Source organism: Grus americana, chromosome 1, assembly GCF_028858705.1.
Source record: "Grus americana isolate bGruAme1 chromosome 1, bGruAme1.mat, whole genome shotgun sequence".
Lineage (NCBI taxonomy): Eukaryota > Metazoa > Chordata > Aves > Gruiformes > Gruidae > Grus > Grus americana.
This window is the reverse complement of record NC_072852.1, coordinates 125,714,915-125,742,830: the sequence shown is the minus strand read 5'-3', so window position 1 is coordinate 125,742,830 and position 27,916 is coordinate 125,714,915. Positions and strand designations below refer to the sequence as shown.

Here is a 27,916-nt window from a genome sequence, read left to right as displayed (position 1 = left end):
ATGTCAGCTATTTTAGATGACTCAAATTCCATTAGTTCAGCTAAGTATCAGTTTCACAAAGGTTCGTATGCTTTTCCAGTATGTTGTTGCTGCTTCCTCTCACTTCTTCCCGCTGCCCTTTTAAACTTTTATGCAGTGCTGGTTCTGATAAACAGGCTTAGTGTGGATGTACGCATGCAGCACTTGGTGTTGGCGAGGCTGCTGAGTGTAAAGGATGATAAAGGGAAAATTTCCAGCCTTTGCTGGTTTCTGTCCCTGTGTTCCAAGGCCGGGCTGCATTGTTCTTCCCTTTGATTTGCTAAAAAGCGTTTTGGACATTGTGCATTGCAGAGATGTATGTTCAGCACCTGCTGAGGCTTCTTTTGTGCAAAACTGTTATTTGGAAATCCACGCAGAGTTAGCCACCGGTTTTGGAAGTCTTTCTACCCTGAGAGAACCAAGTCTAAGAGCAATGCCCTTACTGGTGTGCAGCCCATTTAACTGGGGAAACACAGTGGCTCATCTAAACGGGGTGGGCTAAAACTGGTTGCTGCTTCTGCTTGGAAGACTGGGAGGAAAGGTGTTTCTTCATGGTGGTGTGGGCAAATTAATCATTTCATCTCCTTCACAATTTGTCAGATGAAGAAGAAAACAGAACACAAGAAAACAGATGGAGCACTATTTGTTCCAGGCATTGTGCTCTGTTTTGTAATAGGATAAGCATGTAAAATAAGTATTTCAGTTTTCTAAGGTGGTGGCCTTGGAAATGTGTGACGTGTCAGTAGTCAGTGATCAAAGGCATCAGTATGAAGTGCAGCAGTGTATCAGATCACTAGCTTCCCAAACCCGCAGAAAGCTTTCTTTTCTAGTACTGTCACTTCTCAATCTCAAGTGGAAATTTGAAAGGCTTGAGGTTTTGTAGAGGGTTTTTTGTTTGATTGGTTTGGGTTTTTTGTTGTTTGGGTTTTTTTTAAATATGTTGTCTTAAACCCCCTAATTTTCTGCTTTTCTTGGCACTACTGGAAGTCACTCTGCCAAACCTACTGAGTTTGAGAGCCCAAGGCACCTCTGGAGGATGTGGTTTAGTAAAGTGACAAGTGCTATGGGCTTATCTGTCTTTTGGTACAAATGGAAAGAGCACCCTAAGAAAAGGCTGAAAATGAAGTTAATCTGAAATATAATGCTAATTAGGATAACTAATGATGCAATGTGGTGCTTATACAGGTGCTAGAAGTATGCATATGAACCGATTGGTTTCAGATTTAGAGTATGTTTGGAGAATTGTCACTAGACCGTACTGTGCCTAATAATGGTGGAATGTAGTCTATGAAAGACTTCTAAGATATACAAGACGTAAAGAACTGGGTGGGTAACTGCTTCCTAGGAGACTTCGTAATTTTTCTTTCTGAATACAGCTTGGCAAGGATGTCTTTAATTATGACTTATCAGTATACTTCAGAGCAACACTTGTTGTCTTTGGAATTCCATTTGGTGCAATCTGTTATATATTTTATTGAAGTACTTTGCAGAAGAACAAGTCCCTTTGTATTTATTTTCAAGGCATTTTTCATTCTGGCAAGATGCTTACTTGTATATTATATCAAAGAATTTTTATTAGTCTGTTCCACTTTTTCTGAATCTATCTCAATAATTGTTTTTTCTGTTCCTATTAGTCTTCAAAAGCCATCGTAACTTGAAAGGGTCTTTCTATTCAACATGAAAGCAATAGTAAGTGTAGGAGGACGTCCTGATAATGAAATTGTTAAGAGTTATTTTCACTGTCACTGCTCATACTTGTGTTCTGGAGTGCAGGTGGCTGTTCTTGTATTTTTCTTTGATGTACAAATATTTCACCTGCATGTGAGAGAAACACAGAAGGCAGCAAGTACTCTTTCTGTGGTCTAGTTTTGATAATACAAATAAGCAACCTGCTTAATATATGTCAAGGTTTATGTTCTTAACTTTAAGTGTGTATCTTGTGTGACTTGAAATTTCTTTGAATATTCATTTAAAGCTGTTAGTAGATTTCTTGTGCAAATAACCTACAGTGTTCTAACCATTGCTTTATGATGCTTTAGACATCAGTCGAATGACCATCATAATTGTTTTCAAATGCTAAGATTATTTGGGTGAAATCATTAAATTACATAGAGCTAAAAATAGTGAACTTGACCATACCGAGGGTGAAAAAGTAGAGGGTTTTTTAACATGTGAGTTACTGGGAGAAACTTGCATCACGGTATTGTCAGTGAAGACATTCTGAACTGAACGTTTTGGACTGAAACATGTATCTTTTTCCTTATTTCCCCATCCTTTTGCTATTTTTAAATAGCTTTGTTCTTTTAAGACCCTTTTTATGAAAACTCATATCACATTTAATGTGTAGTGTCACAAGTCATGAAATCAATATTAATCGAAAGCGTGCATTTGCTGAAAGGGGGGTGTACCATGTTTCACCTAACTGCTGTTGGTTTGTTTCTGTTCCAACAGCAGCCCCGCTGCACCCTCCCCAGCTGTGGTGTTACACAGGGAACTGGGTCTGATGGCCATAGCATTTTGCATTTGGGGCTAGCTCTTCATCCCAAAATTATTATGCTACCACAGCACACAAACGGATGACACACTTACTGCTAATGTACATTAGCAGTTTCTTACCTTTACTGTTTTCCTAGACAGCATTTAAAATACAGAGTTTCTTTTCGTTCTTTACGAAGCAAAGCTGTGAATACCATGCTTTTAGAAGAGGAGATACCAGCGTAATAATTGCTGAACTGAGAAAACAGAGAAGGAACATGCCAATTTCTTCCAAGGATAAGGCTTTATTGAGTTATTACTTGAATCATTCCCTCAGCATTTAGGCTGCCAGAAGTTGTGTAAGAATTGCACCAGCCCCAGATCTGTATTGACTAGGAAAGTTGGCATTCCTTTCTTTTCAGTTAACTAAAATGGCATCTCCTTATCAGTCTGAAGAAATCCACAGAAGCAATTTAGCGTATCAACTTCATTACAATATAGGAGAAACTGTTAGCGTGGATACCACCATGTGGTAACTACAGGCAAGTACTTTAGGAAAAAAAAAATTAAGTTTGAGTAATTGGAATGGGAATTGACTTATCAGCTGAGTATACATTTGGACGTGTATACAAGCACAAAAAGATTGCAAGATAGTATATAGTATGGTACATGGTCTGTGTTTTTGCAAAACTGTCTATAAATATTTGAAGGAAAGAGTCCTTATGTTAAAGCATATTGCTCATCCATACATGTATGAGAAGTTAGAAGGTTGCTTGTCTGGCAGCTATCTCATTTCTCAAGTGAATTTAACACATTGTTATTCTTTGAACCAGAGATTTTTCCGTCAAAAGTAGTTACTATTGCCAGTACTCTAAGGGTAGAGATGCCTGGTTTGCTCTTCAGTGTTCTTCAGGAGTTAAGATCCTTGTTGGTGAAAGAATTTCTGATGGTGATTAATTCTCATACTCTGGGTACAATTTATTTTGTCAAAGACTACTAAGAAACTAACAAGCAATTTGCTTGGGTTTTTGTGGTTTTTTATTTTAAAATCTTAGTAACAGTTTTTAGTTGAGAGGATAAAGGACTTACTCAGAAAAAAAAGTTCATCTGTGGAAGTTTGTCATCATTATAGTAGCCAATATGACCTCAGTTCCCATTGCTCCTTTTCTTCTGTTCACTGGGCTCTGCTCTGCCATTCATTACACCAGTTCTCTTTTTCCTTTGCAAATTCATTCTTTGCCTTTCCTTGTTTCCTTTCATTGTCACCAATATACCTCCATACTTGGATATTCTTAAGACAGTTTTTATCACGCACATCTGTTACATGCACAAAATGTGAAAACCTGTGCTTATAAAATAAGAACCTAAAACATACTTCAGGTACTCAAATGGCTAGATTTTACAATGCAAGGAGATCTCAATGGAAATTCCTAATAGCCCATCCTTTTGTGAATTGTCAGTAATATTTACTGTTACTTTCCACACGTTGTGTCAGACAGTGGAGGGAATCTGGTTGAATTTGGAGGAGGTGCTGGGAATCAGTCTGGGGAGGAAATTTCCTTTTTCCCTCAGCCTCCAGAAGTATGTTGATACCAGTTCCTGCACAGAAAGATTCTCAAGTATCTAAGTTAACAGCTGCATAGCTTCAGGAGGAGGATGTGTCAACTCATCTGTGCAAGAAACAGAACTTTCTTAAGAACACATGCAAGACTGGAGCTATTTCATATATTTAAACTTCTTTTGTGGTGAAGTCTTTAATTATAGTTGGTTGAGGACAGTGTTTTTGTGTGGTTTCTTTTTCAATTTTTTTTTTTTACAGTAATGCTTTATGACTCTTTGAACTCTGGAAATTTAGAATGGTAAAATAGGAATACTTGGATTCTGCTGCTCTACATCTTAAGATGAAAAAGGTTTTTGAAATGGGGAGAAGGATGATGCAGGAGAAATTTAAAAATCAAACTGAGGAATTGCATTTGACAGCTTTTCAAAAAAAGGGAGAGGAGATGAGGTAGAAATTTTTTTCAAAATAGAAAGTTTTCCAAAATCCTACTGAAATGAAAAAAAAAAAAAGTTTGGTATTTAAAAAAAAAAAAAATTACCTAACTCAAAGCAAGTGGGTCATGCTTACAGAATTGGAGGAAATAATGACATTCATTTAAGTGAATGGCTTGAGTGGTGAGTGTCTTGCTTCTTTCTTGCAGCAGTATAGCTATTCTATTTTTCTTTATTTGGGGAATAAATGTTCTCTAGGATAAAGCACACTATTAAGAAAAAATGAATCTGTTAAGGCTTCTCATTGCTTCTTCCTCATTGCAGAAATATAAGGGTTTGGGAATATTCCATCTCTGGAGGCTGCATTTGGGAGGGAACAAGCGCCTTTGCCTCGTGGCTTTTAGCATCAGTAGGGAAGAGTCAGACTCTTTTAGAGCCTCTTTTGTGCCTCTTGCAGGCAGTGGGCAACTGTGCCAAGAACTACGACTGCTTGCTCCTCCTTGGTTTGGGTTTGGTAGAATTGCAGTCTTTGCTGCCTGCATTTTTTTCCCCCTTATCTTTTCAAGGCATCAGCTTTTCATATTGATTTGTTAGATGGACTTAATCTAGGATCTGAGTCATTTCTCAAATTCAGTGTTGTCCGTCTTTCTGTTGTTTCCTGCTTTGATTTTATATGGGCCTTTTAGAACCCATTTAGAAAGGCTTAGATCAAGTCATTTAGTGTTACCTGGAATACTGGGTACAACAGAACTCTTCTCCAATGCACTTATATTTTCTCAGATAGTAAAGGGATCTTAATATAAATTCACAGTTAGAGGAACAGGTAAACATTCTGCTGTCCTTGGCAGTAACAAACTTTTTTTAATACCTGTCTTCTATCAAAGAGCTGTTGTAATTGATGGTTTAGAAACTTCAGTGTACGATAGGATTCTTTTTCTCTGACAGGTTATTAAATACAGGATTGATAAAGATTAATTCTTGTTTAATATTTGAGATTAAAAATATCTAACTGCATGGTTAATTAGATTACTTTAAAATGAAGGAGAGCTCAAATGTTAGAATGGTTGTCCTGTTTTTCACAAGAAGCTGGGAAGGGGACACAGCCAGGACAGGTGACCCAAACCGGCCAACAAGATATTCCATGCCACATGACGTCACGCTCAGTATATAAGGGGGGGAGCTGGCTGGGGAGGAGGGATTGCTGCTCAGGGATGGGCTGGATATGGGGTTCTGGGTGGTGAGCAAATTGCATCACCTGCTCTAGGTGATCCTACTTTATCAGGGGGAGTTGGACTTGATGATCTCTAGAGCTCCCTTCCAGTCCCTGCCATTCTGTGATTCTGTATATCACCCACTTTGTATATTCTCTTCTTAGTGGTGGTGGTGTTATTTTCCTCCCTTTGCTGTCCTAATAAACTGCCCTTATCCCAACCCACAAGTTTTACCTTTTTCTTCTGATTCTTCACCCCATCCCACCTAGGTGGGGGAGTAGAGTGAGAAAGCAGCCGCGTGGTGCTCAGCTGCCAGCTGGGGCTAAACCACAACAGTCCTTTTTGGTGCCCAACGTGGGGCTCAAAGGGTTGAGATAACAACAGATCTGACCAGAGCATGTTAAAACAAATTTATGCTGTGCATTTATTATATTAGTTAAATAGTCACTGGTCACAATGGTGTGTGTTTGTTCACCAAATACTGCTTGATATTAAGCAGCACCCTCAGGGGGAAGAGAGAGAAAAGAGATGGACAGGCACTGCAGCTGAACCAAAAAAACAACCTGTGCCAGTATCAGTTGCCCCTATACACAAGAAGGAATACACAAAAAAATGTTTGCTTAGTAAGGTATGATGGTAAACCAGGACCATCAGAAGAACAGGAGGAGGAGCCAGAACCAGAGGTAATCACTCAATCTGTGTCCCTGAGTGAGCTGCGAGATAAGCTAAAAGATTTCAGCCACTATCCCAGTAAGCACGTTGTCACTCTGCTACTCCAGTGCTGGGATAACGGGACCAGCAGCCTGGAATTAGAAGGTAGGAAGGCCGAACAGCTGGGATCCCTGTCTAAGGAAGGGAGCATTGACAAGGTGATTGGGAAGAAGACACAAGTCCTCAGCCTCTGGAGGCGACTTCTGTCAGGCATGAGGGGAAGGTATCCCTTCAGTGAAGATGCTGCATGTCATCCAGGTAAGTGGAGAGCAGTCCAGTACCTGAGGGAATTAGCCACGTGGGAGATGGTTTGTTATGACCTGGACAACACACCATTACCCACAGATCCTGATGAAGTGCAATGCACATGACCAATGTGGCAGAAGTTTGACAGAGCGCACCATTGTCGTGCACCAACTCACTGGCAGTAATGGACTGGAAAGGCAAAGAGGCACTGACGGTGGATGAAGTGGCTGGCCGACTCTGGCAATACGAAGAAAGTCTCTCTTCCTCCTTCATCTCAGCTGTGGAGAAACTGTCCCAGAAGGTACAGCAACTTGAAGAGAACATGTCCTGTTGCCCACCGGTATGGACCAGTATTTCAGCTGTTAGGAGTAAGCATTCCTCTGCTCAAGAGAGAGGATATAGAGGGTACACACCATGAGGCACCCTGTGATTTTACCTGCGTGATCATGGAGAGGACATGAGGAAGTGGGATGGAAAAGCTACATTGACTCTAGAGGCACAGATATCTGAGTTGCAAGGAAAAACAATCACAAAAGGGGATTCTTCCAGGAAAAATGCTGCTCCAGTTTCTAGACCAAGTGAAAGGCCTGATCTTACTTATGATTCTCTTGGAGAGACTTCAAAGTAATTTTTACAAGAAATCAGTAACAAATACAATGACCAGAATTAGAGAGGCCCTGCCTCCAGCCCTGTGGAGGAAAGGGGCAACCGGGTTTACCAGACTCTGTGGATCCAATGGGCTGGCACGTCAGATCCACAGGAGTACAAGGCTCTAGTGGACACCAGCGCACAAGGTACCCTAAGGCCAAGGACACGTGAAGGGCCAGAACCCATCTGTATTTCTGGAGTGATGGGGGGATCCCAACAGTTAACTGTACTAGAGGCTGAAGTCAGTCTAACTAGGAATCACTGGGAAAAACAACCCATTGTGCCTGGCCCAGCGGCTCTGTGCATCCTTGGCATAGGCTGCCTCAGGAGAGGGTATTCCAAGGACCCAAAAGGGTACTGGTGGGCTTTTGGCATAGCTGCCTTGGAGACAGAGGAAATTAAATGGCTGTCTACTTTGCCCAGTCTGTCAGAGGACCCTTCTGTTGTGGGGTTGCTGAGGGGTGAAGAACAACAGGTGCCGATCACTCCCATAACAGTGCACTGGTGGCAATACCGCACCAACTGAGACTCCCTGGTTCCCATCCATAAGCTGATTCATCAGCTGGAGAGCCAAGGAGTGATCAGCAGAACCCACTCACTCAAGTTTGCTTGCACTTGGAGGGACGGCCAGTATACCTGGAACTGACTGCTCCAGGGGTGGAAACGCAGCCCCACCATTTGCCATGGACTGATCCAGACTGCACTGGAACAGGGTGAAGCTCCGGAGCACCTGCAGTACATTGATGGCATCATCATATGGGGCAACTCAGCAGAAGTTGTCTGTGAGAAAGGGAAGAAAATAGTTCAAATCCTTCTGAAAGCCAGTTTTGCCATAAAACAGAGTATGGTCAAGGGACCTGCACAGGAGATCCAGTTTTCAGGAATAAAATGGCAAGATGGATGTTGTCAGAGACAAATGGATGTGATAAAATAGCAGCCATGTCTCCACTGACTAGCTAAAAGGAAATACGAGCTTGCTTAGGCATTGTGCGGTTTTGGAGGATGCATATTCCAAATTACAATCTGATTGTAAGCCCCCTTTATCAAGTGACCCAGAAGAAAAATGATTTCAAATGGGGCCTTGAGCAGTGACAAGCCTTTGAATAAATTAAAGAAGAAATTGTCCATGCAGTAGCCTTTGGGCCAGTCCGGGCAGGACCAGATGTGAAAAATGTGCTGTACACCGCAGCCAGGCAGAATGGCCCTACCTGGAGTCTCTGGCAGAAAGCACCAGGGGAGACTTGAGGCCGATCCCTGGTGTTTTGGAGTCGGGGATACAGAGGATCTGAGGCCCGCTACACTCCAACAGAAAAGGAGATATTGGCAGCCTGTGAAGGGGTTCGAGCTGCTTCAGAGGTGATTGGCACTGAAGCACAGCTCCTCTTGGCACCCCGACTGCCAGTGCTGGGCTGGGTGTTCAAAGAGAGGGCCCCTTCTACACATCACGCGACTGATGCTACGTGGAGTAAGTGGGTTGCACTGATTACACAGCGGGCTCAAATAGGAAACCCCAGTCACCCAGGAATTCTGGAAGTGATCACAGACTAGCCAGAATGCAAAGATTTCAGAACATCACCAGAGGAGGTGACACCCGCTGAAGAGGCCCCACTGTATAATAAACTGCCAGAAAATGAGAAGCAATATGCCGGGTTCACTGACAGGTCCTGTCACGTTGTGGGAAAGCATCGGAGGTGGAAGGCCGCTGTATGGAGTCCTACACGATGAGTTGTAGTTGCAGAAGCTGCTGAAGGAGAAGGTGCATCGAGCCAGTCTGCAGAACTGAAAGCCATCCAGCTGGCTTTAGACATTGCTGAAAGAGAAAAGTGGCTGATGCTCTACCTCTGTACTGACTCATGGATGGTGGCCAATGCCCTGTGGGGTGGTTACAGTAATGGAAGCAGAGCAACTGGCAGTGCAGAGGCAAACCCATCTGGGGTGCCCCACTGAGGCAAGATATTGCTGCTTAGCTAGAGAAGCTGGTTGTAAAAGTACATCACGTAGACGCCCACGTACCCAAGAGTTGGGCCTCTGAGGAACATCAAAACAACTTGCAGGTGGATCAGGCTGCTAAGATTGAAGTGGCTCAGGTGGATCTGGACTGACAACATAAAGGTGAATTATTTATAGCTCATTGGGCCCATGACAGCTCAGGTCATCAAGGAAGAGATGCAACATGTAGATGGGCTCATGATAGAGGGGTGGATTTGACCACGAATGCTATCACACAGGTCATCCATGAATGTGAAACATGCACCGCAATCAAGCAAGCCAAGCGGGTAAAGCCTCTGTGGTATGAAGGACAATGGCTGAAATATAAATATGGAGAGGTCTGGCAGATTGATTACATCACACTCCCACAAACCCGCCAAGGCAAGCACCATGTGCTTACAATGGTGGAAGCAACCACTGGATGGCTGGAAACATATCCAGGAGTGCTCTCCTGGGTCTTATAAAACAAGTCCTGTGGCAATATGGCACCCCAGAAAGAATTGAGTCAGACAACGGGACTCATTTCTGAAACAACCTCATAGACACCTGGGCCAAAGAGCATGGCATTGCGTGGGTGTATCACATCCCCTACCATGCACCAGCCTCTGGGAAAATTGAATGATACGATGGACTGCTAACAACTACACTGAGAGCAATGGGTGGTGGGACCTTCACACGTTAGGACAGACATTTAGCAAAGGCCACCTGGTTAGTTAACACTTGGGGGTCTGCCAATTGAGCTTGGCCCTGCCTGGTCAAAACTTCCACATGCTGTAGAAGGGGATAAAGTCCCCATAGTACATATGAAGAATATGTTAGGGAAGACAGTTTGGGTTAGTCCGGCTTTAGGCAAAGGCAAACCCATCTGTGGAATTGCTTTTGCTCAAGGACCTGGGTGCACTTGGTGGGTGATGTGGAAGGATGGGGAAGTCCAATGTATACCTTAAAGGGGGTTTGATTTTGGGTGAGAATAGCCAATAAATTAAATCGTATGATGAATAACCCTGCCATCGTATGCCATCGCTACTACAATTTCTGTATGCCATATCAATTGTATTACAGTAAGAATCACCCAAATTGATGACGGGTGAACTTTGATGAAACCGAGCAAGGTGCAGAGGTGATGAAACCAGAACTGGCTTCAGCAACCAGCACCCAGCAACTTCTTCGAAATTGACATCTTCAACCTGCAGACTGCGAGCATGAGCTGCACCAGATACACCAGCTGTGAGCTCCAGATGCAGCATGCAACAGTCCAACAGCACACGCCATCGCTCCTGCCCTGACAGACTGTTATGACAGATGGAGCCCAAAGTCATGGACTAAATGAACTCAACGGGCATTTTAGAGGGATGGCCCATAGACTAAGGGAATGATATCTGCATGTGTGTGTATATATATACATATAAAAAAAAGACAGGAAAAGTGATGGTGATTAATTGGAAGTGTAGGATCTGAGCATGATGTAGATGGTATAGAATAAGGAGTGGATAATGTCCTGGTTTTTGGCTGGGATGGAGTTAATTTTCACAAGAAGCAGGGAGGGGACACAGCCAGGACAGCTGACCTAAACTAGCCAAAGGGATATTCCATACCATATAATGTCATGCTCAGTATACAAGGGGGGAACTGGCCAACGAGGAGGGATCGCTGCTCAGGAGAGGCTGGACATCGATTTCCAGGTGGTGAGTAAATTGCATTGTGTATCACCTGCTTTGTATATTCTTTTATAAGTTTTGCTGTTGTTATTGTCCTCTTCCTTTACTGTTGTAGTCAACTGTCCTTATCCCAACCCACAAGTTTTACCTTTACCTTCCGATTCTCCTCCCCATCCCCTTGGAGGCAGGGAGGAGTGAGCGAGCGGCTGCATGAAGCTTAGCTGCTGGCTGTGCTGAACCACAACACTGACAAAAGGAGATCGGGTGTTTATAATACAGCTGGTTCCTGTCTTGGGGGATAAAGAGTAGCCGTAAGTTGGTCCAGCTACATGCTGCACTTGTTATCTCTTTTCAATATTGTGTAACTAGTGCAGCTAGGCTGTGGTTGTTTAGAGGCTGTTATGATGATGGATTTTTTCAGATGACTCACCCACCTCCTACTACTCTTTCTGGCCCTTGAGACATTTCGTTCTTTATTTTCTTAAGATCTGAACATATTTGTTACAGTCAATCGGTAATTCAAGTCAACAAGTAGTATAGAGAATCCCAGAAGAAAGTTCATATCCAATATACCTGCCCATACATTGTTTGCTTGCTTTTTTAATTTTTCTATTTTATTTGTTTGATTAAGTGAGTAGAGAAGCTGTGGGTTTATTTATTTTATCTCGGTTCCCTGAAAGTCATCAAAGGCAGCTCTTATTAAAAAAAAAAAAAAAAAAAAAAAACAAAACAAGAAAACAAACCCTTTTCAGAATTCATGCTGTTGGCAGATCAACTATCATCTGGTAAGAATTCAAGATTTTTGGATCACATAAGGAGTGGAAAATACTGTTGCAGTCACCACTACTGAATAGTAGGATTAATGCCTTTTTAATGTCAAAATAATATTGATAAGTTTTTCAATATGTTGATCTCTAAGCAAGCTTTTGTTTAAAAATGCACTGTTTATTGCTTTGGGTTGATAGAGATTTCCTTATTTTAAACTGGAACTATTTAAAACACAGACTTTGTGCCCAGTGATGCTTCTAATTTAGCACAAAAGGGCCTGAAAGTTGCAGCGGGGGGGAGGGAGAAGGCTGGAATGGAAGGAGTTCAGTGAAGGTTTTGTTTCAACATTAGACACCTGGATGCAGTCTATAGGACACACTGATAATTACGGAAAAGACAGCATCATACTGCCTGTGGAGTTCCTGAAATGCAATGGGTCACTGTTGCTTTTATTTTTTTTTAAGTAAAAATGAGCCTATGCTAGTGCTTAATATTTTAACCCTTTTGAGATTTGAAGATTAACAATATTCAACTTCTGAGTTACCCTGACACTTGGGCAAGATTCAGGTTGCTGTTTTGCGTGCAGATGTTCAAGTCCCAAAAGAAACGAACTGACTTGTATGTGCCCCTTTAGTTCTATGGTATATGGTTGACCAAATCTTTGCATAACTGAATAAAATTGAAAATATAATTGTCTCTCAAAGTCTGCCTCTATTGAATACTGGCTGGCAGTTCTACTGTCTAAAACCTCACAGTTTCAACAGGAGACCATGAAAAAGATGAGGTAGAGAGAGAATGACCAATGATCAAGTAAAGAAGTGGTGGTCCAGGTTGGCAAGCAAATTAGGTGGGATGAGGTGAATAGGAGAAACATTGTAATCAAGAAAATGGGGTGGAAGGGGGCCCGTGCCAAGCATATCCACATAAATGTGCCAACAAAGAAGAACAGGTCAGAGATGTGAAGGCTGAGACAGCCTTGCTACAGTCACCGTGAGTGGAGCTCGAGATTCTGAGTGGAGGGAAGAAAGCAAAAAGGATCACAGCTCTGGACTTCAGGAGAGCAGATTTTGAGTTGTTCAGGGACTTGCTGGAAAGAGTGTCATGGGAGACTGTACTGGGGAGAACAGAGGTCTAAGACAGCTGGTTGGGGTGGGGTTTTTTTGGTTCCTTTTTTGGGAGGGGAGGGGAAGGGTAGTGGGAGGAAGGCTGGATGTTGTTTGTTTTGAAGGATCACCTCTTCCAAGTTCAGGAACAGTCCATCATGACAAGCAGGAAAGCAAGTAAAGGTGGCAGGAGGCCTCCATGGATGAACAAGGAGCTCCTGACAAAACATAGATATAAAAAGGAAACATACAGGAGGTGGAAGTAGGGACAAGTGATGTGGGAGTCTAAGCATGGAAGTAAAGCTGAAATCCACCTGAAGTTGAATCTGGCAGGGGAAGTGAAGAGTAACAAGAAACACTTTACAAGTATGTGAGCAGCAAAAGGAAGCATGGGCCTGCTGCTGAATGGAACAGAGGACCTAGTGACAAAGCACATGGAAAAGGTCCAGGTGCACAATGCTTTCCTTGCCTCAGTCTTTACTGGTAAGACAAGTCTTCAGGCATCACGGTCTCCTGAGATCATTGCGCAAGTCCAGGGCAAGGTAAATTTGCCTTCACTGGAGGAGAATTGGGTTAGGGAATATTTAAACAGACTGGACTGGTCCATGAGCCATGATGGGATGCACATATGAGTGCTGAGGAAATTGGTTGATGTCATTGCAAGGCTACTCTCGATAATCTTTGAATGATCATAGTGGTTGGGAGATGTGTTTGAGGACTGGAGGAAAGCAAATGTCATTCCTATCTTCAAAAAGGGCAAGAAGGAAAACCCAGGGAAGTACCAGCCTCACCTCAATCCCTGGGAAAGTGATGGAGCAACTAATCCTGGAAACAACTTCCAGGCACATGAAGGACAAGGAAGTCTGCAGGAATAATCAGCATGGATTCACCAAGGGGGAATCATGCTTGACCGAACTGATAAGTTGCAATGAAATGACTTGCTTGGAAGATGAGGGGAGAGCAGTGGATGTTGTTTATTTTGACTTTAGCAAGGCTTTTGATACCACCACTTTGTCAATGAGGATGTTAGCAGAGATGAAGTACAGGCTATGTAAATAGACAGGCAGACTGAACTGGCTGAGCTTCTGGGCTGAGAGGATTATGATCATTGACAAAGTCTAGCTGGAGGACAGCCAGCAGCACTGTACCCTAGGGGTCAATACTGGGACCAATACTCTTTATGATCTTCATTAATGACTTGGATGATGGGACAGAATACAATACATCTTCAGCTAGTTCACAGATGGTACAAAATTGGAAGGAGTGGTTAGTAGACCACATGCGTGTGCTGACATTTGGAGAGACCTTGACAGGCTAGAGAAAAGCACTGACAGGAATCTCATGGAGTTCAACAAAGGGAAATATCAAGTCCTGCATCTGGGGAGGAACAATGCTATGCACAGTACAGGCTTGGCACTGACTTCCTGGAAAGCAGCTTGGCAGAAGAGGTCTTGGGTGTCCTGGAGGACACCAAGCTGACTATGAGCCTGCAATGTGCTCTTGTGGCGAAGAATACCAAGAGCATTGGAGTGTCACCAGCAGGTCAAGGGAAGTGATTCTTACCATCTGCTCAGCCCTGATGAGACACATCTGGAGTCCTGGGTCCAGTCCTGGGCTCCCCAGTACAAGAGAGACATGGACAGCCTCACCTTGATCCCTAGGAAGGTGATGGAGCAGCTAATCCTGGACACCATTTCCAGGCACATTAAGGACAAGAAAATCATGGGGAGTAGTCAGCATAACTTCACCAAGGGGAAGTCATGCTTGACCAACTTGATAAACTTCTCTGATGAAATGACTGGCCTTGGTAAATGAAGGGAGGGCAGTGGGTATTGTCTGCTTAGACTTCAGGGAAGTCTCCTATAAGATCTTCATAGATAAGCTGTTGCTGGGCTCTTTAGTATGAGAGACATGGATACACTGGAGAGACTCTAATGAAAGGCCATGAAGATGACTAAGGGACTGGAGCAACTCTCATATGAGGAAAGGCTGAGAGAGCTGGGACTGTTTAGCCTGGAGAAGAGAAGGCTTAGGGGGATCTTATTTATATATATATAAATAACTGACTGAAGGGGGTGTGCAAAGAGGACAGAGCCAGGCTCTATTCAGTGGTGCCTAGTGACAGGACCAGGCACGATGTGTGCAAACTGAAACACAGGAGGTTCCGTCTGAACATCAGGAAACACTTTTTCACTGTGAGGGTGACTGAGCACTGGCATAGGTTGCCCCAGGAGTTTGTGGAGGATTATCTTCATCCTTGGAGATGATCAAAAGCTGTCTGGACATAGTCCTGGGTAATTGGCTCTTGGTGGCCCTGCTTGAGCAGGGGGCTTGGACCAGATGACCTCCAGAGGTCCCTTCCAACCTCAACCGTTCTGCAATTCTGTGAGATACTGGAGCACGTACAGTGGAGGGAGACAGAGATGATTAAGGGATTGGAGCATCTTTCTTATCAGGAGACACTGCAAGAGCTGGGACTGTTCAGCCTAGAGAAGAGAAGGCTCAGGAGGATCTTATCAATGTGTATAAATGCCTAGTGGGCATTAAAGAAGATGGAGCTAGGCTCTTCTGAGTGATATCCAGTGAATGAACAAGAGTCAGTGGCCACAAACTGAAATACAGGAAATTGCATCTGAACAGAAGAAAAAATGTTTTTATTGTGAGGGTGTTTGAATACTGGATGAGCCTGCCCAGAGAGGCTGTGAAATCTCCATCCTTGGAAACAGTTAAAACAATCCAGGGCAACCTGACACAGCTTACTGTGCTTTGAGCAGGAGTGTTGGACTACGTTGGTCTCAAGAAATCCCTCCCAATGCTTCCTCAACTATTCTGTGATTGTGTTGTGGATTTCAGCATTGGAAAGATGAAGCTTGTTGAGGGAAGGAGCTTGTGCTTCAAGCAGTTTGGCAAGTTCTAGCAGTTCTTTTCCTCTGTGTATTTTAAAATAAGACCTTACTGAGTAGTGCTTTGTTGAATGCTGGTTTTAGAATGAAGCATGTAACAGTGGGTGCATTTAATTATAGAAAAACTTCCAAAGACCTTAGCAACATTTGGGACATTACACTGTAAAAGTTCTTGCAGATGCTCTTCATCCTGTAATGCTGTGGTTTATCCTAAGAATTTTCTGTATTAATGACTTAAACACATTCTTATTTAGAATCAGCTATTTTATTGAAAAGATATGGCTTTATGATGAGGAATAATATTTATCTGAGAAATTAAGTAAGCCTAGGTGTATTTATTTGGCTGTACTTACCTGATTTTTATGCCACATAAACGTATCCCTTCTCTTTTCTTGTATTGCAGGGAATCTAGAAGGACCTATAGCATTCAGTTGCTTATCTTGAATTCTTCTGCTTGTAATTTCTCCCTTCTGACTGGATAACCAATACTCTGTGTTCATAGGAATCTGGTCTAGCTAGCTGAAGATTATTTCTGTGCTCCCGCTGAAATAAGAATGTCTCAGTGTTACCAGCTTCTGTCCTACTGTCAGAAGCGCTCAGGCTTTGTTGTGTTTTTCTTAGCCCACAGCATCTGAGTTCTCTTAGGTTTCATTGTGAATCAGTGGAGGGAGGAGGAAAGCCTGTCCCTTGTGGTTGCAAAGAGAAGCTTGAACATGCAGAAGGAACTGCATGCATTTTTTTTTTTAATTTTGAGTATAATTTTAGTGTTGAATCAATCATATGAATCTGAAGGGAGAGGATTTTGAAGGGATTCAAAAATTCCAAGGTTTTCAAATGCCTAATTTGCCATTATTGTGGATTGGTGACCAGATGAAACTCTGGTAAGAGATGGGTAAACAATGAGAGAATACCTTGTGCGCAGTGTGTTTAAGGCTGATTTGCCACCTTCTTCTCCAGAGCCTAAGTTGTCTCCCCAGTACTAGTAAGCTGCTTTTGCTGCTGAAGGAGACTCAGCACAAACAAGCAGACAGGAAGGGGGAAAGGAGGCTGTGGTGGGTTGACCTTGGCTGGCTGCCAGACACCCACCAAGCTGCTCTCTCACTCCCCCCCAACCAGGACAGGGGGAAAAAATAAGATGAAAAAACTCATGGATCAAGATAACGACAGGGAGATTGCTTACCACAGGCAAACCAGACTCAACTTGGGGAAAATTAATTTAAATTATTGCCAATTTAAAAAAAAATCCAAAACATAGGATACAGAGAAAGAAGGACAAAACTGAAAACATCTTCCCGTAAACCCCTCCCTTCTTCCCAGGCTCAACTTCACTCCTTTGTTCCTTATTCTTCTATCTCTTCCCCTGCCCCAAGTGGTGCAAGGGGATGGGGAACAAGGATTGCGGTCAGTTCATAAGGTTTTTTCTCTGCTGCTCCTTCCTCCTCGCACTCTTCCTCTGTTCCAGCATAGGTCCTGTCCACAGGGGTATAGTCCTTCAGGAACAGACTGCTCCTGCGTGTGTCCCGCATGGGATGCGGTTCTTGCCAGGAGCCTGCTCCAGCAGGAGCTCTCCACAGACTGCAGCTTCCTTCAGGGCATGCTCACCTGCTCCAGCACGGGGTTCTCCACAGGCTGTAGGGTGGATATCTGCTCTGACATGGTTCTCCAGGGACTGCAGGAAGACAACCTGCTTTACCATGATCTCCTCTGTGGGCTGTACGGCCATCTCTGCTCTGGCAACTGGAGCACCTCCTCTTCCTGCTTCTTCACTGTCTTGGCATCTGCAGGGCTCTTTCACATTTTCCTCACTCCTCTGTCACAGCTGCTGTGCAGCATTTTACCCCTTTCTTAAATATGTTATCACAGAAGTGCCATCAGTATAGTTGATGGGCTCAGCTTTGGCCAGTGGTGGGTCTGTTTTGGAGCCAGCTGGAACCAGCTCTGCCTGTAAAGGCACAGCCCCTGATTTCTTCTCACAGAGGCCACCCCTGAAGACCCCTAACTGCCCAAACCTTGCCATGTACAAACTTAGTACAGATGCAGAGGGAGTTTTTTGTGGGGAAGCTGAGTAAAGCTGAATCTGTTAGTGTTTTCTTGTTGTACTTGGATGTAAATCATAACTGTCAGTTCTGCACCAGTAAGTTAGACCAACTGGTTGAGCTGATTTATGAGAAGTGAGTAGCAAGAGTGAAGTGGCTGAGATGCCAAAGAGGCCACAGGGAAGCAAGGAGCAGTCCCAGGGCTCCGGTGGGACAGTGTGTCCTTTGCTGTCAGCTCACAGGAGGAAGGTACAACAGAAATTGGTGGGTGCAGCTGAAGGTGGTGGTCCAGGTGGCAGGTGCAAACTGGATCTACCCTTCATCTTCTTTTTCTTGGCTCCACACTTTCCATACTTGGAAGTCTCCTGACAGCAGTGTTCCCCATTGCAGCTCTGAGCACTGTTCATTGGGTGGACGCAGTGCGGAGGCAAGTGGATGACTTCGGTAAGCTCCAGGAAGACAAAAGGCAGATGAGAGGGACAGAAGCACCAAGTATTGGCCAGGTTAAGAATTCCTGGTGAAGAACAGCACTCAGCCACTCAGCTGTGACAGGGAGGGCTTTGGGGGTGCTGCAATACTTCTCAATGTGTGAAAGCACAATCCAGTCTTCACAAATTTCCCTGAGATCACTTGGTACTAAAAGTGGCTGTGCTAAAATAAAAGGGCCATGTAGCACAAATTCACACTGCTGAGAGGGGAGACAGTAAATCATCAAGCATTTTGTGAATGTTGTTTGATATTTAGTGAAATGTAAGTGACCAAAACGTCAGTGGTAATTAGATGTCTTCGTAAGCACTGAAAGGTGTACTTGTTATTCAAGTGGATAGATGTGGTATCTCTTTTAAAATGGTATGGTCGAGAGCATTCTGGTAGCGGAGTGTGTGTGTGTGCTTTTAGTTCCCAGTCCAGAAGAAGCAGATGAATTGACTTTTCCTGTTTGAAGGCAGGCTTGTTTAGGAGGTAGATTCAAGGAGGGGATGGCAAAAACCATGATCATCTGCCTTCCCTGTGCACAATGGCAACATTGCAGTGCAATTGGCAGTTGTAGTGCAGGTCACACGTCTGCATTTTGAACTGGCTGATTGACAGAAGAAGAAAACGGACACGGACCTGTAACTAAGTGTATCTCTGCAGGAGGTAGGTAGATGTAAGATGCAATTGATAAACTGCAAGAACAATTAGCGAAGTACCAAGAAAGCTCATGAAGCCTGGACAGACTTTTGAAGGCTATGGCATGAGAGAAAAGCTGTTTGGATTGAATGTGGGAGAAGAAGGGTCTAAAGCAGAATGAAGAAGTCACTTTTGGATGGAGGCCAGTAGAGGAAAATACTTGACAGCATTTGTAGTCGCTGCCTGGAGGGACTGGACATGCCCTTTTTCAACAGCTGTCAGAGGTTGAGCATCCGCAGGCCAGGTGATTGCAGAGCAGCTGTTGTTCATGGGATCCCAGCGGGAAGCAAAATGCTAGCCAACCTTTTAGCAAGGCAATGTATCCACAAATAACCTAATTCTGTCAGAGCTTAGTCCCTGTTGGCCTGAACAATGTTCCTGGCCTCCTTCACTGGGCTGCAACCTGTAATCATTTATTGGTTTTATCTTCCCAAAGTGTTTTTCCTCTTGACACCTTTTTACTAATCTTTAGGTGAAGCCGGTAGCCGTTTTTTTTAAATGCCCCTTAAAGCATCTATGTGTATGCTGAGATTGTGATTTCAGTGAGCTGGAGTGCTTCGTGATAGAGGGACTCCGGAGGCTCTTGGCTGATGGCAGTGCATGAAAGAGAATGTACGGAGGGATGAGGGAATGGGGACACAGCAATGCTCAGGCATGTAAAACTGAAAGAACTTAGCAACTTCTGAGCTGGGACCCTGGGGAGGAGGTATTCTGGGGTAGAGTGGAGTGCAGGAAGGGTTTGAAAGGATGGAGGAGCTTAAGGTAGGAGGTATTTGGGAGGGTGGGAAGTCAGGAAAGAGCCTAGAGAGAGCAGGGGACCTGTAGGTTGTTTATTGAAAAGGTTGAGATAGATGAGAGGATAAGAGGAGCCTGGGGGTTGAGTGGATGGAGCTTCAGCTGAGAAGTGTTGAGAGGACATAACAATTTTGATCATGTACAGGACCACATTAGCAGTGGAGGCCAGTCTCTATTGAGCAATTGTGACACCACATCTGGAATACAGTTTCAAGTTTGGGGCTCCCCAGAACAGGAGGGACACTGACATACTGGAGCATATTCAATGGAGGTCCATCAAGATGATTAGAGGGCTGGAGCACATGATGTATAAGGAGAGGTGGAGGGAACTGGGTTTGCTTAGCCTTCAGAAGAGAAGGCAAAGATGAGATGTGATTGCTGTCTTCAAGTCATTAGTGTGATGGCATAGAAAAAATGGAGCCAGTCTCCTTTCAGAAGTACACAGTGAAAGGAGAAGAGGCAATGGGAACAAGTTGGAATGTGGGAGATTCTGGTTGGATATTAGGAAACCTTGTTTGTTTGTTTAAAAAAACCATACAGTTAATCAGATTCTGGAACAGGTGCCTTGATCAACCCAGTCTGGTTGGCCCTGCCTTGGCTGAGTTTAGACTAGGTGACCTCCAATATTCCCTTCCAACCTATATGGTTCTCTGTGTTGGGGTGGGAGGGGTAAGAGCTAGAGGCTGTGGCGTGGGAAGGGAAAGCTCTGGAGTGAGGTCAGGAATCAAGGTACAAGGAGATATTAGTGAGAAGTTTGGGTTATGATGGGGTCCTGCTTCAGACCCTGGTTTGGGAAGACAGGCATAGAAAACTGCCTCTCCTGTCATCCTTCCTGACTCTTTCTCTTCAAATTCTTTTTTTTTTTCTCTCTGTTAGAAATATAGTAGTTACATCTTACTTATGGTTATTTTCTTGTTAAGGACCCAACTCGTGCACCATTGAAATTGCAGCCTTCGCAATTAGGTCTTAAATGCAAATATTTTTATCCTGCAGAATCAGCGGCAGAACTGGTAATCTGCAAGTCACAATATTTAAACTGATATTCTCCCTTTTTTTTTTTTTTGTAATTGCGGCATCACAGAATAACACTACTATCTATTTAGATGGTTTGGGGTGGTTTAGGCTCTGAATAGCCAATGCAGAATTGCATATGCATTTCTAGCTAACTCTACATTGGCATAGTATTAAATGCACACTAATTACAGGAAAGATTTTCTTCTTTTCCTTCTGTGGATGCACAGGATAGTCCCAGTTTTGAGCTGCTGTCAGCCTGGGCTCAGCATGACTTGAATTACTGATGAGGGACAAGCAAAGATGGTTTATCAATTGTCCAGAACTGCTTCACTGTCTGCAGTTACTTATACTGCTCTACCACAAGATTTACCTCTTGACTGTGTGTCTGAGGGGTGGAGGGTGGTTTTATTCTTCTTTGTCATATGTGTGTCAAAAAATGCAGCAAATATAAAAGAGAATATCTGTATTGCACTTATGTGTGTCTTTTAGTTTTTAGCTCTAAATCTTAATCTGTTAAAAAGTTCTTACAGATCATTGAGCTGTATCTCCAAATTAAAAGATTTTATTTTCTTCTAGGAAATTGAAAAACGAGCTCCTGGAAGTGAGAAGGAAAGGCGGAAACCATCATTGCCAACAGGACAATAGCAGGGTCTGTGTTCGCTGTCAGAAAAGCCTGGGCTTAATCTTTGACAGAGGAGACCTGTGCCAAACCTGCAAACTTCGAGTTTGCAACAAGTGCCGTGTCGTGGGAACTGATGGGCAGTGGAAGTGCTCGGTGTGCGACAAGATCGCGTAAGTTGTGCAGCTTTCATAAATATGTTTAGAAAATACTGCTGTATAAGTAATTTTGTGCTTTTTTACATCCCCTTAGCACAAAAGCATATGCATAGAAAGTACACAAGGGAAGAGTTTTATCTGGTGGTTTTATTTGCCGCACTATTTTGTGGTATCTTTTTTTTTTTTTCAGTTCCAAGCCAGTTTTAACTAGCTGGCTTTCTAAAGAAAGCTGCAAGCATCGCAGATACTAAGCAAGTACTCTGAAAATGATAGAAAATCAGTTACAAGCTAGTGACAGCATATTCACATTATGAAGATATAAATGTAAGAATCAAGTAATTCAAAATTAACAAAACAGAATTAAGAACAAGTGAAGTCTGTATGTTCTAAGTGACGTGGTAGGTGGATTTGTAAGGAAAGAGATGTAAAAATTGTGAGTCCAACCACTTCAGTCCGTGTTTCTATCCTTGCTTTTTTTTTTCCTGTGTTTCTAGTAACTGAACATCTCTGCGTGAAGAGAGAGGGCTGTATTTATAATGTCTCTATCAGTGAGCGTTCTAAAGTAATTTGTCCTATGGTGGGAGGTAAAACAAAAGGGGATATCGTGTTTTTCACAGTTGGAATATTGAGCACGGGGAATGGAGGAGGAGGGTAGCAGATCACAGTGCTGAAAAGCAGAGAATCGGTATTCTAACACAGGATATCAAGTGAATAAACAGAAAGAGACGTTATATCTTCAAAGATATTTACTTGCCGTATACTCGGAAGAATAATTCACTGGATTGGTATGGTAGTACGGGATTTTGTAGCTTGACTCAGTAAGATAGCTATGAAGGAAAGGAGAAATGTTTTGGGCCACAAAACTTAGTTATGTATCTTGATGTAAGAACTGGATGTTATAAGAAAAAGACACAGTAAAATAATCATGTTAAAGGGGGAAAGAATCAGAGTAATTTCAGAGGGAGGTTTTTTGGGTTGTTTGGGGTTTTTGGTTTTTTTGTTTGGGGTTTTTGGGGGGTTTTTTTGAGACCAGCAAGCTAATGAGCTCAGGAGGATAAGGTTTTTTTGTAAATTGTATCAGAGAGTGAACCTAAATTGCTAGTTATGTCAGACTTTGGCTACCTAGACAGTTAGTGAAAAATTAATACAGTGGGACATGGAGTTTAGGGTTTCTGTCGTCTAGCTTTAGGAGGTTAACATCTGGTTTTAGCTAAATGCCTTAACCTTCTCTGCAGCTGGTGGGGCACATCCAAAGGACAATGTCTCACCTCTTAAGATGAACCATGTTTAAGTGCTTGATTTTGTGAAATTATTTTAAATTGGTAGGGGCCTGGCTGAACTCCTTGTAGTTTGCTTCAGCCAGTTCCTGAGATGGTCTCAGTGCTGTGCCTTTCAGAAATGATGGGGTGCAGGTGAGATGACAGAGTGGAGAATGGCAAACACAATACTACTCTTTAAAAATGAAGAAAGGAAGAACAAGGGATTTGTTGACCCTGTCAAGTTACCTTTAATTTCTCTAAAAAATACTGAAACAAATGATTGCTGTGCTGTTTGAAAGCCGAGAGAAGATGACAGCATGATGAGTAAGAGATGGCTCAAGAACAAATAATGTCAAAACCAATTTAATTTCCTCCTTTGATAGGGTGACAAACCTTGTGAATAGAGGAGGATCTGTTGATGTCTTGTAACTTGACTTAAGTGAACCTTTTGACACTTTCTCTCGTGCTATTCTAATACGCTGGTAAACAAGGGGAGCTATGCCCTGGAACAGATTCTGTCAGTGTGATTGCAGACCTGCCTGGAAAATTATAAAGCTCCATTCTCATATTTTTAAAAAAAAAAAAAGAAAAAATTGGCTTAGAGCAGAATGCAGAGTGTTTCCTGGCTTTTTACTGTTAAGTATTTTAGTTAAGACTTTGATACAGCATATGCATTTGCCAGTTACACCTACAGGTGACATCAAACTGAGCGGTGCTGCAGGCATGCTGAAAGACAGAATTAGGATTCATAGTGATGCTTACAATTTAGAGCAGTGGTTTGAAGGAAAAGCAAGTGGTGGCTCCCTATGGGCATGTGGAAGTACTACATTTGGGCAAAAATGCAGCTGCAGAAACAGAATGAGGATAAAAAAGACCTTATGCAGCTGTTCCTTAGGAAAGGATCCAGGCATTGTACTGAATGAAAAGCTGAACGTGAATCAACACTATTTTCCACTGTAGAAAATCCAGCATCACACAGGGCTGTACAAGCAGAATTATGGCCTGTAAAATACATGATGCAATCCTGTTTTATCTAGAGTACTCTGCCCAGTTTTGTGTAACGCACTTCATGTTGACCAACTGGAGAAAGTTCAGCAGAAAATAATGATCACAAACATAGCACACAGAATGTCCAGACTAATGGAAGGAGTCGAAAATGTTTGGCCTAGGGAAGAGAAAATTGAAGATAACTCAGTTTTAAATCTACAAAAGGCAGCTGCATTAAGGAGGCATACAGGCTGCTCTACATACTCACTTTGGATAAGAAAATTAATGTGATACTTAAATTGCAGTGACAGGATTTAGGTTAGGTGGTATGAATACTGATATAACTTGGAGAGGTTGCAGAATCTTGTTTAAAAAACAGGTTGGATAAACCTCTCAGGAATGATGACATCAGTAAAGATGGTCCTATTTTGGGAATAAAAGACTGTGGTGGGTTGACCCTGGCTGGATGCCAGGTGCCCACCAGAGCCGCTCTATCACTTCCCTCCTTAACTAGACAGGGGAGAGAAAGGCTTGTGTGTCAAGATGAGGACAGGGAGAGATTGTTCAATTACTGTTGTGGGCAAAACAGACTCAGCTTGGGGAAATTAATTTATTTTATTATGAATCAAATCAGAGTCAAGTAGTGAGAAATATAACTAAATCTTAAAACATCTTCCTCTCACCCCTCCCTTCTTCCCAGGTTCAACTTCACTCCTGATTTCTCTCCCTCCTCCCCCACCAGCGGCACAGGGGGATGGGGAATGGGGGTTACGGTCAGTTCATCACACGGTGTCTCTGCCACTCCTTCCTCCTCAGGGGGAGGACTCCTCACACTCTTCCCTGCTCCAGCATGGGGTCCTTCTCATGGGAGACAGTCCTCCATGAACTTTTCCAACGTGAGTCCTTCCCATGGGCTGCAGTTCTTCACAAACTGCTCCAGTGTGGGTCTCTCCCACGGGGTGTAGCCCTTCATGAACAAACTGCTCCAGCGTGGGTCCCCCACAGGGTCACAAGTCCTGCCAGCAAACCTGCTCCAGCCTGGGCTCCTCTCTCCTCCAAAATAATCTTTAAAGAATTTCACCTGCCGTTTCTCCAAAGTCAGACTTGCCTGAAAAACTGCTTATGGTGATGGGGAAGTGCATTACAACACCTTAATTACATCCTAAAACACTTTCAAAAAGAGATTTAGTGAATTTGAGGAAAGACGTTTGAATGTGAGTAGTAAGAGGTGTTCATCAGTTTTTTAAGTATAACAAATTGAGGTTTATACATAAATTGTCTTACAATTTACAGTTACTGAAAAAGGATATTTCCCTTGAATGTTCATAAAGAGAAAATTACTAGGTTTTTCCCCCCATGCAAGTTATTACCAGCTAGAATATAAAGTTGCAAAATAAAGCACTTAAAGGTCAAGAAGGATTAGACCTAAGTCTTCTGCAAAATTCTTAGATCTGCAGTTACTGAGAGCAGAGAACAAGACAATCTTTATGTGATTGTGTGTGTGTGATGCTCAGGTTGTATTTAATGAGGTAAATCAAGCCTGTATGAAGCTACACACTTGATGAAAGCAGAAGCTTTCTGCTCCATTCTCTGCATACAAGGACCTGAGGACATGAGGAGCTATCAAACCTAGGTGCTATAAGAGAAACTTTCCATTAAGGTCACTTTTATCCCTGCATTTTCTTAAAATGTGGTGAGTTTATGTTTTAAATTTGGCAACTAAAATGATCAATAGGTTGTAGGAAATCAAGTTCTTCAAGTAGTCTGCTGGCAAGCTGATTTTGCATCTTGATGCTGTCTGTATTTCTGTATTACAAATGTGTCTAGATATCTGCGAACAATGCCTTTATTTTGATTGAGTTCTTCAGCGAGATAAAATGCCTAGGTGGTCCACGTTATTACAGCAGAATGAAGCAGTAATGGGAAACTTATCTTCATCTTTGAAATAATTATGTTGTCTTAAAGTGTCATGAAAATTCATTAGTATTTTAGTAACAATTATTCCCATTAGGAGCCTAAAAATAGAGGCATTTCAAATGTTTTAGTATGAAAATGCTTGTCAGATTTCTTATAATTTTTATTTTAGTAACTTCCAAGCAAGTTTGCCTTCTTTTAATAGGGTCAAAAAATTCTGTTTAATAGCCTCACAGCATGTTAAAAATTGTTCTGGAATTAATTTATGTTATGGAATTGAATACATACAAAGATGAGCGTGTATGTTTTGGTATGTTCATATATAGGCTGCACTGTATCCAGCCTTTGGTCTTGCCATTTTTTTTCCAAATTTTGCACCCCATAAAGAAATAAATACATGAGAAACAGGAGAGGAAAAGGAAGCCAGACTAAATTGGTCTCTTCTACTGTGGATGTGGGTTAAGCTGGATGATCAAATGGATAGTGAAACTGTGTTACCAGTATGAGGTTTTTTCCCCAAAGAAATTACGAAAAGTAACAATTGGGACTTTCCATCTTAAGTGGAATTTTTATAATTGGGCATGTAACCATGAAGTATCTTGCAAAAATGAGTGGAAAATAACAAGCTGAGTTTTTGGCAGGGATAGGCTGCAGGTTATGTTCCATTTTTACACTGAGCAGTGCATTAGTGAAGTTAATCTCTTTAGTAGGAGATCATAGAGGGAGAAGAAGCAGGGAATCATAACGTACTCCCTCTCACATGATGATGTGAGTAGGTGGATCAGTAATTAATGTATAAGGACTTTAGCCGACACCTAAAGTATTTGGTACTAAAGCTACCTACTTGAATGTGATTTTCTTTAAAATTTTCCTAGTCATGTTGAGTGTAGGAAAAAACAATCATGCAAAAGTTGCTGCTATTACAATTTATAACACTGTTTTATTTCTTTCTAAAGCTACTGACTTCAGCATCTGTTGTATACCTTGGAAGGCCAGTCTAAACACTGTTTTGGTAGAACACATACATATTTTGTACTTTGTATGTTACATGCTAACTGAGAAAGGACAGTAAAGAAAATGCATGCACATACCATGATTTACAGTCAGTATGGACCTTGGATCCATTTTAAAAACAACAAAAACTAAACCTGCGAGCACTGATTTGATGTACTGTTGTGCAAACACCCTCATTTGTTTTCTCACTGAAACAATTACCTGTATAGAAAGGATTCATTTAAGTTCTGTATCAGAAATAGAGGAAAGATGTGCTATCTCGGTAGGAAAGATAGTCTCCCTTTGTCATAATGATAAATGCATGAAAATAACATTATTGTAAGACTGTCTAGGTCTTGCTCTTCAATTTTATTCAGAATGTCAAACGCAATTATGAAATTCAAACTTCAATTCAGACTTAGGCACTCCTTTAATCTTAATTCATTTCTATTTACATGTAGAACAAAAATTGTTTTAATAGGTACTCCTGACATGTATGAATGATTAACATAACATGAACACTAGTCTTTCTATGAATTGTTCAGTATACGTGAAAAATACATCCAGTATTAGTGCACTAGAAATGCAAAGCTGCAAAGCTTAGGTTTTTTCCCTTTATTTTGTTAGAATGTGATATTTTTGTAGAGGTGTTCTGTTGGGTGAGGACATTTTCACAAAAGGGGACTGCTCACTGAAGTCAGGATCCCAAGACTGAGGAGCACTGATGATAAAAACGAAGGCCTGAAGAAAAGGGTGAGGCCTCTAGACTTGTTCCATGCAACGCTCGCAATGGCTGGCTATTGATGGCTGTTTTTCTTTCCCTTTCGCTGTGGATAACAGGATTGGCTAGAGAGGTAGACTAAAACAAGGCAATACTCCTTTTATTTGCTGTGTTTCCTACCTCGATTGAGGGAGTTGTCTGTGTTTTACCTCAGACCTGTTTCTCATGGTGAAGTCAGAGCAGAATGGGTGTGGGTCTCCTCAAAGTAGCCTTGCCAAGGCATTGGCACTTCAGTTTAAAATGTGGATTATTACTTGTTAGTGCTTAATAACATCAGCCAGATGAAGAAGATAGCCAATTCGTTTTACACGTGGTTCAGCACGTGGTTCAGCTCCATCGGTGTAGTGGCTGTTGCACTCTGTTGCCTGCTCAGGCTTGCAAGAGAGATCATTTGCACCCTTCTCTTTGGGGGGGTCCAATTTGTGTTTCCCAGAGCATGCAGCAATGACCTTGAACTTTCTTCGCTAA

General features: G+C 42.5%; 1 protein-coding gene across 4 annotated transcripts in view; it reads left to right on the top strand.

Moving 5' to 3' along the window:
* The window catches only part of SYTL5 (synaptotagmin like 5), a 100,703-nt gene that overhangs the window by 30,860 nt on the left and 41,927 nt on the right, over window positions 1-27,916 (top strand). For all 4 annotated transcript variants that reach the window (XM_054813720.1, XM_054813718.1, XM_054813722.1 and 1 more), the window contains exon 3: window positions 21,314-21,529. In XM_054813720.1, coding sequence (XP_054669695.1) covers window positions 21,314-21,529 — 216 coding nt within the window. The remainder of the gene's footprint in view (window positions 1-21,313; window positions 21,530-27,916) is intronic.